The 14587-nt window shown below is 41.9% G+C and overlaps 1 protein-coding gene across 1 annotated transcript in view; it reads left to right on the plus strand.

The window, feature by feature from the left end:
* Window positions 1-14587, plus strand: part of LOC128527721 (transcription initiation factor TFIID subunit 4-like) — a 115304-nt gene that overhangs the window by 75327 nt on the left and 25390 nt on the right. The window contains exon 12 of the mRNA XM_053500240.1: window positions 2091-2210. Coding sequence (XP_053356215.1) covers window positions 2091-2210 — 120 coding nt within the window. The remainder of the gene's footprint in view (window positions 1-2090; window positions 2211-14587) is intronic.

The following is a 14587-nucleotide window of genomic DNA, read 5'->3' on the forward strand; positions in this document are numbered from 1 at the left end:
CAGACAATGTGGGAATACACTCACACACTACAGACAATGTGGGAATACACACACACACACTACAGACAATGTAAGAATACACTTACACACTACAGACACTGTGGGAATACACTCACACACTACAGACAATGTGGGAATACACTCACACACTACAGACAATGTGGGAATACACTCACACACTACAGACACTGTAACAATACACTCACACACTACAGACAATGTGGGAATACACTCACACACTACAGACAATGTGGGAATACACTCACACACTACAGACACTGTGGGAATACACTCACACACTACAGACAATGTGGGAATACACTCACACACTACAGACAATGTGGGAATACACACACACACTACAGACAATGTGGGAATACACACACACACTACAGACAATGTGGGAATACACTCACACACACTACAGACAATGTGGGAATACACTCACACACACTACAGACAATGTGGGAATACACACACACACTACAGACAATGTGGGAATACACTCACACACTACAGACAATGTGGGAATACACTCACACACTACAGACAATGTGGGAATACACTCACACACTACAGACAATGTGGGAATACACTCACACGCTACAGACAATGTGAGAATACATTCACACGCTACAGACAATGTGGGAATACACTCACACGCTACAGACAATGTGGGAATACACACACACGCTACAGACAATGTGGGAATACACTCACACACGCTACAGACAATGTGGGAATACACTCACACACACTACAGACAATGTGGGAATACACTCACACACACTACAGACAATGTGGGAATACACTCACACACTACAGACAATGTGGGAATACACTCACACACACTACAGACAATGTGGGAATACACTCACACACACTACAGACAATGTGGGAATACACTCACACTACAGACAATGTGGGAATACACTCACACACACTACAGACAATGTGGGAATACACTCACACACACTACAGACAATGTGGGAATACACTCACACACACTACAGACAATGTGGGAATACACTCACAGACTACAGACAATGTGGGAATACACACACACACTACAGACAATGTGGGAATACACTCACACACACTACAGACAATGTGGGAATACACTCACACACACTACAGACAATGTGGGAATACACTCACAGACTACAGACAATGTGGGAATACACACACACACTACAGACAATGTGGGAATACACTCACACACACTACACACAATGTGTGAATACACTCACACTACAGACAATGTGGGAATACACTCACACACACTACAGACAATGTGGGAATACACACACACACTACAGACAATGTGGGAATACACTCACACACACTACAGACAATGTGGGAATACACTCACACACATTACAGACACTGTGGGAATACACTCACACACACTACAGACAATGTGGGAATACACTCACACACTACAGACAATGTGGGAATACACTCACACACTACAGACAATGTGGGAATACACACACACACTACAGACAATGTGGGAATACACTCACACACATTACAGACAATGTGGGAATACACTCACACACTACAGACAATGTGGGAATACACACACACACTACAGACAATGTGGGAATACACACACACACTACAGACAATGTGGGAATACACACACACACTACAGACAATGTGGGAATACACACACAATGTACATGAAGGAAGAAACAGATGAGTAGATAAATGAGTGGATGAAGAGATGGATAGATGGTTGATGGTGAACAGATGGATAGATACTGTAAGAGATGGATGGCTGGATGACTGATGGTGTTGAAGGGACGGATGGAGATCTCTAGATGATTAAAGAAATTGATTGATGGATTAAAGGAAGAATAGAGTGATTAAGGATGTATGGATACATGAATTCGTCAATATTTAAAAACACATGTACTAACGACATCTTGTTGTTGTTTATTTCACTGACCTCGGCGCAGCGATGAGGAGATTAAAGCTCCTCACAGAGCTGCTGTCTGAACCCTGCTCTACTCCTCGTTTATTTTCTGCTCTCTTATTTATTCATAAGGATGTAATCTGAATGTGGTGTTCTTCGCTCTGAACAGATGCAGCAGCAGGAACTGGCCCAGATAAGGCAGAGGGACGCGAACCTCACAGCTCTCGCCGCCATCGGGCCGCGGAAAAAACGCAAAGTGGACTCGCCCGGAGCGACGCCGGGCACGGAGGTTAGAGCAACACAAACACACACACGCCTCATCACAACGCAGTCCTGTTAGAGTTTACACAGTTGGCATTATTATTATTATTATTATTATTATTGCTCCACACACACACACACACACATGACTCTAAAGTCTCTGAAAGGATAAAAAAGATATTATTGTCACCTATCGTATAATGGATGACTTCATAAATCGAAGAAGAAGAAGAAAAAAAAGTGAGGCATGAGAAGTTTTTCTTACTTTGTTTTGTATGTCTTTGGGCAATAGTGTGGGCTATGCGTGTGTGTGTGTGTGTGTGTTGGTGTGTATGCACGTGTGTGTGTGTGTGTGCCCCTGCAGCACTTTATGTCTCCTTCAGTGTAAAAGCAGTGTGTCTTTTCACTCGGGGCCCTTCACAACTTACTCAAGGGCCTTCTGGATACACTTCACCCTACACACTCCTCTTCTCTCTCTCCCTCTCTCTCTCTCTCTCTCTCTCTCTCTCTCTCTCACTCTCTCACTCTCTCATTGCTTTAATCCAAGCCAAAGGGTTTCTTCTTGCTCAGCCATGACCTGAAATTAGGAATAGTATAATAATGCTGATACTGGAGATCCGGTGTGTGTGTGTGTGTGTGTGTGTGTGTGTGTGTGTTTGAGAGAGAGAGAGAGAGAGAGAGCTTCTGATTGAAACTGCCCAGTGTGCATGTGTGTGTGAGTGTGTGTTGCCCATAGGGCTGTAAGTGATAGCCTGAGTGTGTGTCTCTCCATCCAGAGTCATCTGAGAACAGGAACAAAGGGGCCTTAGAGCGCTGCAAGACTGGATTAGGGGAGAAAAAGAACGAGAGAGAGAGCAAGAGAGCTCTTAGTTTTGGTCAAAGTCAAGGGCCATGTTAACTCTTTTTACTCTCAAGTGCACTACAAGCACACTAAGAGAAACAATAAATAAATAAAGTATCCATTTTATCTTATAGCTCCATCAGAGAGAGTTTCGGAAGTGCCCTTTCAATAATACCAACACGGTATGTGAGAACACGGACCTCTATCACATACCACTTTTCCACCAAGGTGGTTCCGGAGCCGGAAACAAGCCAATCAAACAGGAAACAAAAATAAACTTTACAAGAAGCGAGGCACCAACACTGTACTGGGGCGAGGTTGTCACGACCAGCTAAAAGTTTGTGACTGACATCTCTGACAAAGGGACTTCATGTGCAATAAGCAGCTCAGATGCTTTCTAGTAATGAGAAAGCCAGAGGAAATGCTCGCAAAGCCATGTAGATATTCACTGTAGTTGTTTTTGTGCTTCCTGCTAACTTTTTTTTTACGCCGCCTACTGGGAAAGTAGAGACGTACACGGACGCATACAGTTTCGAAATGGTGCGATTCTTTAACCCATGGAAAAACAAAGCCAGTTCCTAGAAAGTTCGCCATTGAGCCGGCTCAGGACCGGCGCTAGCACCAGGCTTCAGGTGCTTCAGAAGTGCTTCAGACAACCTCTCGATCCCTGCACACTTCACTCCGGTGACCGCACCATGCCAAGTCATAATTGGACTTAAAAGTGAGTGAAAGTGAAGAAAGTAGAAGGAAGTCTTGGGCCAGGGTTAGCTCAGTGGTTAAGGCATTGGACTACGGTTCGGAAGATCCCAGGTTCAAACCCCACAACCACCAAGTTGCCACTGTTGGGCCCTTGAGCAAGGCCCTTAACCCTCAATTGCTCAGATGTGTAATAAAATAAAAATGTAAGTCGCTCTGGATAAGAGCGTCTGCCAAATGTAAGTCAAAGGGTTTTTTATTCAGGAATTTGGAACACAACCATTTGACTTTCTTATTTGAGAATAAGCGTAGATAACTAAAACAGAGTTTAAGTGAAGAGGAAAGTGTGTTTAAACACACTCATCGGATAAATTAGGAAAGCAAGTGTGTGATTTTAGGCTGTTTTTTTTTTTTTTTACAACAACCAGTTGAAATACAAGTGAGGAAAATGCTAAGTGTGTTGGGACACAAGCGGCTGACAGAAAACTAACGTTCGCCACTGAGGTGGTCGGGTTTCTTTGGAACGTAACCTTGAGAAAGCAAGCGCGTCAAGAAGTGGTCACAAGGAGTGTGTTTTTCAGGCAATTGGAACACAGCTGGCCCACACTGAAGTGAGAAAACGAGCGTGAGTGAAGTGGTTAGGCGTTTGGAACACAACCAGCAGACGAGGAAGAAGGAAAGCATGTGTGAGTGCAGTGTTCATCTCCAGGCGTGTTGGGAAACAAGCAGCGGACAAAGAAGTGCGCAAATGTGTTTGTAGGTATTTGGAACACAGCCGGCTGACAGAAAAGTGAAGAAGTGTGTCAGCGAGGAGGTCAGAAACGTTCGGGAACAGAAGTTAGTCTCACCGAAAAAAAAAAATCATGTAGAGACGTGTGTTTCCAGATGTTTGAAACAGAACCAAATCCACCTTAGGAAAAAGTACCAGATGAAGGAATACAAATTGTTATTTTTTTTTTCTTTTAAATTTATTTAAAGAAGAAAAAGAATGGTATGTGTGAGGGAAGGTGAGACAGGAAAGGAATGAAAAAGGAAGAGAGGGAGAAAAAGAGAGACAGAAGGAGAAGGGGGGGGGGAGTACAAGGAAAACCGATGCCCCTTCCTGCAGCTAAATTAACAGGAATCATGTGGAAAACAATTTGAGCAGGGAATGTAGGGAGGGAGGGAGAGAGAGAGAGAGAGAGAGAGAGAGGGAGGGAGCCATTAAAATGAGCCTGAGGCTATGGACAGCACCCAATACCACTAAAGCTTCTCTCGCCGTGGACGAGGAGGCAGCCTTCCAGGCAAAACGCGCTCTGTTCTATAGCTACAATTAAAATCAACCTCTCTGCCAAAAAATAGAGAACGAGAAAGAGAGAGAGAGAAAACGCAGAGAGGGAGGGACGGAGGCGAAACACGGAACATCAAAGACAGATTGAAATGTGTAGTCAGTAATAAGAGCGGTCCAGTCGCCCCGCGGTGCTCCACGCTCCCCCCCTTAATGAGAAATTTTGACCTCTGGTTTGTAAGTTAAACTTGGTAATCTCGGTTAATGAAGTAAATCAATCCCAACTCGGAGTGTGCACTTTCTGCTCGGCCGCTCCCTCTCTCCTCCTCCTCCTCCTCCTCCTCCTCACGATTCTCCCCTACCACCACGGACCAGAGAAAATGACCAGCGCGGTCAGACGAACAGGAAGACCACAGGGTCTGTAATGTGTGTGTTGGTGTGTGTGTGAGAGAGAGAGAGATGGAACGAGATGGTGCATGTCGCAGTGTTAGAGGTTGTGTGGTGTTGTATTTTAGCGGAATAGTCTGTTTTTGGTGATGTCAGAATGTCAAAATTTTAATGTTTTTCGCATTTTTATATTCAAAAATTTAAACAAACCAAAAAATACATAATTTTAGCTCATAATATTAAGCGCACTTTAAACTTCCAGGAGCTTTTGGAAAGTCTGTTTCTCACTCTCATGACTATGTGAAATATTTTTATTATTTCTACTAATTGTTATTAGTATTATTATTATTATACCCCTTTTTAAACCCTTTTGCCCAGATGTTGGCTTAGTAGTTACCCTGCATGGAATCTCGTCTCCATTCTGTCTGGGTTTCCTTCAAGTATTCCAGTTTCCTCCCATGCGCTGTCGGCTGATCTGTGTTTCCAAATGACCCCATATTGTAATTATATTCTGAGCGTGTGTGTGTGAGAGTGCTTGTGCCCTGCGATGGGGTGCCACTCTACCCTGTGCTGCCCCCTGCCTCGAACCCTGGGACTGGGCTTCAGGTGACCCTCCACAGGATCAGCTCTAAGTGGGGTCGCCACAGCGGATCGTCCGGTCCGCACATACAAGCTCGGAACAGGTTTTTAAGGCCAGATGCCCTTCATGACGAAACCCTCCCATTTTATCCGGGCTGCATCCAGTAGCTGGGGTTTGGGCATTGGCTGGGACGAGTGCATTGATATAAACGTGTAATTTGCCTTGTAGACAGAATTACTATCCAGAAATATCTAAAATAAAAACGTTATGTGACAAATAAGGTGGGAGAATTCTAAACTGCGGCGGTCTGATATTAAACAGGAAGATTATTGTGCACGAAACACCCATGTGCTCATTAATATTTAAATGCATGTTAAAGTTTCTTCAACTAAAATGTTTTGACAGTTTGTGTGTTAGTGTGATGTTTGTGTTGGAGCTGATTTCCTGACTCCGGGCTTTTTTGCTTTCGAAAAAGTAAGAGCTGTGGGTCCTTGGTTTTGAGTGCTTAAGAAGGCGTGTGGGTCAATGTCACATTTTATCAGCGTTTCAGCAGTTTAGGGAAAAAACTGACAGAAAATGATTGTCAGACACACACACACACACACTAATGTTATTAAAGTACAGATAATAACAGTAAGAGGAAGAGCGACTCTTCTCATAAATCACACTTTTTTACAGAAACTTCAGGGATCAATGACATTCAGAGCCACAGATTTCATATGCACCAGTGTTAGGGATAACGAAGGTCAAGAAGGATGCTAATACAAAAAAAAAAAAACAGGAAATGTACGTGCAAAATTACAAACATCATAACCCAAAAACAGGCAGGGTCAGGGCATGGTTACACAACCATGGCCCTACCGTAGGTCATGACGAAAACCTGAATTCTGGTCAAAAAGCCGAACATCAAACCACAAGTCAAAGTCTCTCTTCTTTTTTCGAGCCTTGCTCAAGAGGTCTAACGGTGATAACTTGTGATGCTAGGGTTTAAACCTGCTTTCTTAAAAATGAGCTGATTTTCATGGTGAAACGTCACTTTTTTGAGCCACACCCTGCCAGAGAACAGCAGAGCTGGAAGAGGGAAGCATCTTATATGAGGTCACATTAAGGAGTGTTGTTTAAGCCGATACAAAAATGGAAAAAAGACAAAAAGCATGGATTTTTTATTGCTTTCTAAGATCTTAAAAGTGATCGTTACCTTTAACATGAAAATCTCCAACGACATAATTCTTCTATCTGACTGCTTTATAAAAGATTCATGCGGTGCATCTGGATGTGAAATAAATACTCAGTTTAGACGTCCTTTAATCAGTTTTATACATATAGCGCTTTTAACAATGGACGTTTTCGCAAAGCAGCTTTACAGAATAAAAAATACATTGAAATGAGTTGGAAAAGTCTAAAGAAATATGTATAATTCATCATAATGATTGGCTGCGGATGACGGTGGTGGGAAAAAACTCCCTGAGATGACAAACAGGAAACCTTGAGAGGACCCAGACTCAACAGGGAGCCCATCCTCATTGGGGTGATATTAGATACCTGGGATTGATCTGTATGTTGGGAGGCTGGATGTTCAGTATCCTGGGAGAGATGTTAAAGTGAATGCATGTTCACATCCATGTTTGTTATTGGAGGCTCACTGTTTGTGAAAACAATCTAAAGAAATTCAAGAACCAGCGATAAGGGATCGTAGCATGTGTAGCTCGACAGACAGAGACAGAGAGAACGGTTGTGTATGCCAGCAGTCACATAATGTATAAGGTCAATGTACACTCGTGAAAAAGTAGTCTTCCTCTCTTCCTGATTTTTTCTTTTTTTTTTGCACATTTGTCACACTTGATCAAGATTGGTTTTGGTGACCCTTTCCAGACTTTCTTGTTCCTCATCTGTTCTTGACCATGTTGCGTTTTTGACATCTTTTAGACTCAGACTTCACTTTGTCAGACAGGTTCTATATAAATGATTTCTTGATTCAGCAGGTCTGGCAGTAATAAGGCCTGGATGTGGCAAGTGAAATTTAACTTAGCTTTTTAGAAAACACGGTTAATCACAGTTCTTTATGACCACAGAGTATTACGTTATAGCCAGTTAACTAGGCCTCTTAGTTAGCTAGTTTAGTTTTTTCTGTTGATTTCTGTTGTAAATTTTATGTTGCATGTAGCACCTTGGTCCTGGAGAAATGTTGTTTTGCTTTCACTGTGTACTAACTTTATATGGTTGAACCGACAATAAAGCCTACTTGAACTTGAACTTATTCATTTAGCAAGGGGGGCATTTACTTTAGGGCCAGATAGGATTGGACAGCTTTATCATTTCAAAACTGCATTTCATATTTATTCGAGTTGTTTTTGTGTAATAATACAATTAGTTTAATGATCTTAACCATATCTACAACGTGTACCACGTTAGCACTGTTTCCTTGCACCGCCGGGAGCCAGGTTCGATTCCTGTCTCGGTATTCATGGAGTTTGTGTGGTCTCTATTTTGCTTGGTGGGTTTCCTTCAGGTACTCTGTTCTTTTTACCACAGTCCAGAAACAATCAGATTAGGCTAATTAGCATTCCTAAATTGCCCATAGTGTGTGTGTGTGTGTGTGTGCCCTGCGATGGATTGCCACCCTGTCCAGGATATACCCCGCCTCCTGCCCCAAGTTTCCTGGAATAGGCTCTAGGCCCCCATGACCCTATGAGTGATCTCGACCATTTCAATGTAACAAATACGCACTAAAAGAAATCAGATAAACACTTTATAAATACTTTATACAGCACCATATAGGGTATGTATGCATGTGTACATTTAATCTTATTTTCCCTCGTCTGCTTTTATATTATAACAGTCAAAGGACAGACGGCAAACAACTTTTATTAGGAATATATTTATATACGAATTCGATATTCAGCTTGAACATATAATGTGTTTTAAACAAGTACATACTTTCCTTTTTTTTTCATGTAACTTGCAAGAAAGTTTAATCTGATTACATTGAGTACATTGAGATCCCAAAACAAAAAAGTCACACAATAGGGGAGTTTTTGACTTTTATGTGGGCTTGTGGTCCATGTTCCTTACCACGGTCAAGGTCCACTTCCTTTGCAGCGTTCATTCATTCAGTCGTCCTTAGGAACGGCCTGGTCGGGGACGTGCTGGTCCGAATTAGGATATGAATTTGTTTACATTTTGGAAAGTGGAACCACATAGAAAATATTGTAGACAGATATAAACAAAATAATAATAATAATAATAATAATAGTTAGTGGTCTGAGTGGGATTTCAAAAGAGAAGAAAAACCAGTTCCTCAAGCGTCTTTAATTGAGACCAGTCATAAACTGGAATGATAAAGTCAAGGTCAGGGCCAGATTTCACTCGGCATGCTGACAGCGCAGTGCTTTCTACCACTGTTTTCAATTTAGGCCACACCCACATTGGGGTTGATTCCAAATCTGAGTCCAGATCCGGATATTTGGAGCATTAACCACGTACCGGTTCAGATAAAGTGGCATCGCTCTGCTGGTCTGGTCTTTGATTGAAGGATAAAGAAAAGAAGATTTGTGTCTGTTCACCGGTCGACACTGATGACTTTTGTAAAGTAATGACCAGAGCCATGGACAGGAAGAGAGAGCGGTCAGTTTAGATTAAGTATGTTTACAGAATGGAAGTATTTTTATTTATTTTTTTAGGCACATTGACGCAATGTTTAGCTGAAGCTTAAATATAGAAAGCTGAAATGTTTGAAACGGATTCAGTAGAGTATCAGCATCTCTCTCTCTCTCTCTCTCTCTCTCTTTCTCTCTCGGACCCCGAGGCGATGGTGTGGAAGGTTCTGGAAGCCGGCACGTCACACGGGAAATGGGCTCTTAGTGTTTTTAGTTTCCCCCGTGCTCATGTAGAGCACTTGGCCTGCGGCTCGGCCTGAACAATAGCTCTGTGTGTGTGTGTGTGTGTGTGTGTGTGTGTGAGTGAGGCCTGGAGGGCGGCCATTTTATGGAGGTGTGTGCATGTGTGTGTGTGTGTGTGTGTGTGTGTGTGCGTGCGCGCGCTGCTTTAATGAAGCCTAGCAGCACCGCCATTACACCAACAGCAGAACACACAGCTTTCTGTAATGCACTCTGCTGCTGGATTGCTGCAGAAGAAAATTAAGCATCTCCGTTGTTTCGTACAACATTTCCAAAGCGCCAGCCTCTGATTTCATGCTAAATATATGTACATAATCATACATTTGTACTAGGCTAATATTTTAGCAGCAGAGTTTAGATTAGACGCCTCGAATATTAGCATATTCATGCAGAACCGGGTTTTTTTTTTTGTCTTATTACAGCCTGGGAAACTTTGCCCTGGAATAATGGTTAAATATACAGTTTTGACAACAAAGTCGAGCCCGAGGCACTTGGAAGATACCAATCTTAAAGAAATTAATTACCTCCCTTGTTAATCTTGATATAATTAAGTTTGCGAAGAACGAAACCCGGCTGCAGTTTTCTTTTTGCCGTAAAGTTGGCACTGCAGAGGCGCCGCAGTAACCAGGGCCGGGTTTCTCGATCCTGCTGGCTCCGACCCACACATCCATCACTAGCAGGAAAACCGAGTGGGGAAAAGGAATGCTGGGATGTCGAGCCTAGCCTCAGGGCTGCTGCAATACAGAATATTCTTCTACACATAATCAACGGTTTAATATTCAGTACGACACACCGATCCTCGAAATTACTGTTGAAGCACAGCGTATACGGAAAAGGTCGTAAGTTCAAGTCCCAGGATCGATGTAGAGACGTTAAGCAGGATCCTTATCCACTTAAACTTGCAGGAGCTCTCGGTGGGGCTGTAGTGGACGCGTGATTCTAAAATGTAATACTCTACTTTTACACTCCCAAATGTATGCTGTAGCAAGAAGGGACAGAAAGACGATCATGTTTTATAGTATCATTTCACAATATCTACACAAACTCCTGCATGTTCTCCCCGGGCTTGGTGGGCTTCCTCCTGGTTCTCCGGGTTCCTCCTAAGACATGCAGATCAGGTTAATTGGCATTCCCAATTAACGATGGTGGTCATCACCATCGCCCTCCATCCCCTTCCTAGATAGATGGATGGATGGAAACAAACTCTATGTATGAAGTTCAGAAACCTTCTGAAAACAGAAACTGATGAACTAATTATTTTAACTTCTGGAGTATATGTAGGATTAGAGTTTTTACTAAATAGTTCTAATACTAATTATTATAGATGCATGCAGTAATTTAATAATTAGATCTGTGTATTACATACTGTATATCCACTAGGGTGGATATACCCTGCAAAGTGAGTAGGAATTTAATAATATTAATAATTTAGGAAATTAATAAATATATATATATATCAAAGAATTGTTAAAAATGATAACCGTGATCTTAATTTTTAAGTGATTTTTGTTTCATTATAAAATAGCTGTTATGTTTCAGATACTTAAAGCACAATTCAGTTCAATTAGTGTCAAAAGAGACAGGATTGGTCAAAATTGCTTTAGGAATGGGCGGGACAATTATATCTAATTAAGTAGCTAACTCTAGCTATAGTCGCTAGAAAAATAAACATCATCGATTTTGTGTCTTCTCACTTTGGCATCATGGTTGTTCGTCATCATCACGCTTTTACTCTATTCATAACTCATCCTGAACCATTCATGGGATTTGACCAAACGTTCACAGGAAATGTAGGAAAAAAAATCTGATAGACATAAACAAAAGAGTGACACTCAAATCTGGTATCAGCAATTTCTCCTTAACACTTTTTTCGAAAAGCATAGATGTGTACTAGTTGTTATAACTACACACTCACTCACTCGCTCGCACTCACTCATCGTCATTACCGCTTTATCCTGTATTCAGGTTCACAGGGGGCCTGGACCCTCTCCCAGGAGACTTAGGGCATGAGGCGGGGTACACCCTGGACAGGGTGCCAATCCATCGCAGGGCACACACACTTACACACTTACACACTCATTCACACACTACGGGCATTTTGAGAACACCAATTAACCTAACCTACATTGCGGGAGGAAACCGGAGTTTCCGGAGGAAACCCACCATGCACGTGGAGAACATGCAAACTATAACTACACACGTTTCATATAATACATTTTTTACACATAATACCATCTGATATACTGTAACAGTCAGAAGTTAAGTGAGCAGGCAGCACGTCTAACTTTGAAGACTCACAAATTAAATAAATTGTTCATGAGGACACGCCTCTTTTGTTGAGACAGTAGGCAAATAGATCGGGCCACGCCTCCTTTACACCCCTAAGGTATTTCACTCTGTACTTTCTTCGCTCTCTGTACGCTCCTCTGGAGCTCCGCACCGGCGTTTACGCTTGTTTACAAATCTGTTCAATATAAATTGACTGGAAATTGAATTCGACTTCATGTCTGTCACAATTTCAGCTCGGGATTCAGTCTGCACACGCAGTTTCAGCATGGAGCCTCTTGTTTTCTCTTTCCATCTCGTCGGTGTAATTCCGTTTGATGCTTTCGAGCAGCTCTGTATTGTGACATTACCGCAGCGCTGATAGATTTCATGTTACTATTTATTAAAGTTTGCCTCTTTTTTGGGGTTTTATTATTTTTGTCGGCTGCCGGAAAAGGTTGACGCCCGAGGGCGAATCCGAGCGAAAATGCTGCAAATGATATTTCATTAGGAGCTGGCAGAACAGGGGGGAAATTGGAGACATTGAAATGTATAGGGTAGGCAAAATAAAGATGGCGACAGAACTGCCAACATAAACAGTACTGATCTGCTTTGCAATGCGCTGATTTGATTTTTTTTTTTCTGACACAAGAAAAATGAGGCTCAAGTCAAGGGAAATTTAGTGCCTGGAGTGCAATTTAGATCTTCTTTCCAGCTCACAGCGAGAAGCGAAACTGAGTAAAGTGTGCATTGCGAGCCGTATGTATGACTGCAACCGAGGCTTGTGTGATATAGATTTTTTTCCCCCTCTTGTGATTTTGCTATTTAAAATAGCCCAAAAAAAACCAAGCTTGTTACTTGGTTAATGTTTTTGATGCCGTATGGAAGTAAAATGCTCTGCCTAATACACTGTTATGGCAAAAGTACACTGTCTGGCCCCAAAAAAATTTTTAGAAGGTCAAATTATCGGGCTGCATCAAGCAAAAAACAAAAAAAACGACTAAGGAGATTTTAAATGACTGGAACTGGGTTAAGAACACATTATCAAAACGTGGATGATGAAATGAGGTTGGAAAAAATAATGAATGGAGATTCACTTAAACTCTTGGTGAAGTTGCATGGGAAAAAGCCAACGATAAAAACCAGAGCTATGTCTAATAGTGAAAATAAGAGCATTTCCACACGCACACATACACACAAAATGTGATTGAGACCAAATGGTTGTGTTTCCATAAGAAAACCACTTGTTAAAATCTTTTAATTTGTTAGAGAGCATAAAGATATGACTTTAGAGCAATGTAAAAAGGTCATGTGATCTGATGAGTCCAGACTGACCCTATTCCAGAGTGACAGCTGCATCCAAAAGCACATAAAGCGATGCACACATCATAGTGTCCATTGTACAAGCCTCTTTGGAGACAGTGTGATGATCTGAGGTGGCTTCAGTTACTCAAGTCCAGACTCAGGGGCAATAAAATGAAGTCAGCTGACGACCTGAATGTACTGGATGAGTGTTTCTAGGAGCATAAGCAACCATTTTCACACATGACCCGACACCATGCTGTAATCAAAGCTAAAGGTGACTTTTCTTTGGGCCGGCCTTTGTACAGAACTTGTGAACGGCTGTTTCATAATGGGATTTGTGCTTCAGAGCTCAGATTCATTGGTCATGTCTTAAGGCCAAACCTTACACGTTCAGAGAGGATTATTTATTTTATTTATTTATTTTGGCCAGAAAATGTATATTAATCTATCCATCCATCCATCCATCCATCCATCCTAGGAACCTCTGTAGTCCAACTTAGAACTGTGGAAGCCAGAGGGGACCTTTGTATTTATTTCCGTTTTGTACAACCGTGGTAGGACCTCCAGTTAACATTCACACTCACAAACTACGGGCAATTTGAACACGCTTAATCTGCCTGTTTTTGGGAGGAAACCAGAGAACCCGGAGGAAACCCACCAAGCACAGAGAGAACATTCAAACTCGCATGGGAGAACATGCACACAGTCCTGATGTGGGAATCAAACCCAGGACCTGGAGGTGCCAGGAGACAGTGCTAAGAACTAGGCCAGGGTGCCGCCATATTTATGTATAATATTACAATATTGTTATACAATATGTTTAATATTAACATCACCTTCTGGTTTTATGAAAATGTTATAAATGTTTTTTTAGTTATTGAGTTTTAGATTAAACTGCTTGGTTGTAAGTGACCAGTCAATTAAGCTTAGTATAATCAAAATAATAACTAAAGCAACATTGAATATAATAAACAGTAAAAAAAACATTATAAAAATAAATAAATAAACCCAGTCAGGGATCTCCTGGATGTCCATCATCGACCCTGCTATCCATCACAGGGGTGCCACGGGGGCGACCCCGAGACTCCTCTCTGATAAGCACTGTATTTAAATCATAAAGCCCTTCCAGAGTTCATCATTAATAGTGTACACGTTTTAGCATTCAAAC

The sequence above is a fragment of the Clarias gariepinus genome, chromosome 7, assembly GCF_024256425.1.
Source record: "Clarias gariepinus isolate MV-2021 ecotype Netherlands chromosome 7, CGAR_prim_01v2, whole genome shotgun sequence".
NCBI lineage: Eukaryota > Metazoa > Chordata > Actinopteri > Siluriformes > Clariidae > Clarias > Clarias gariepinus.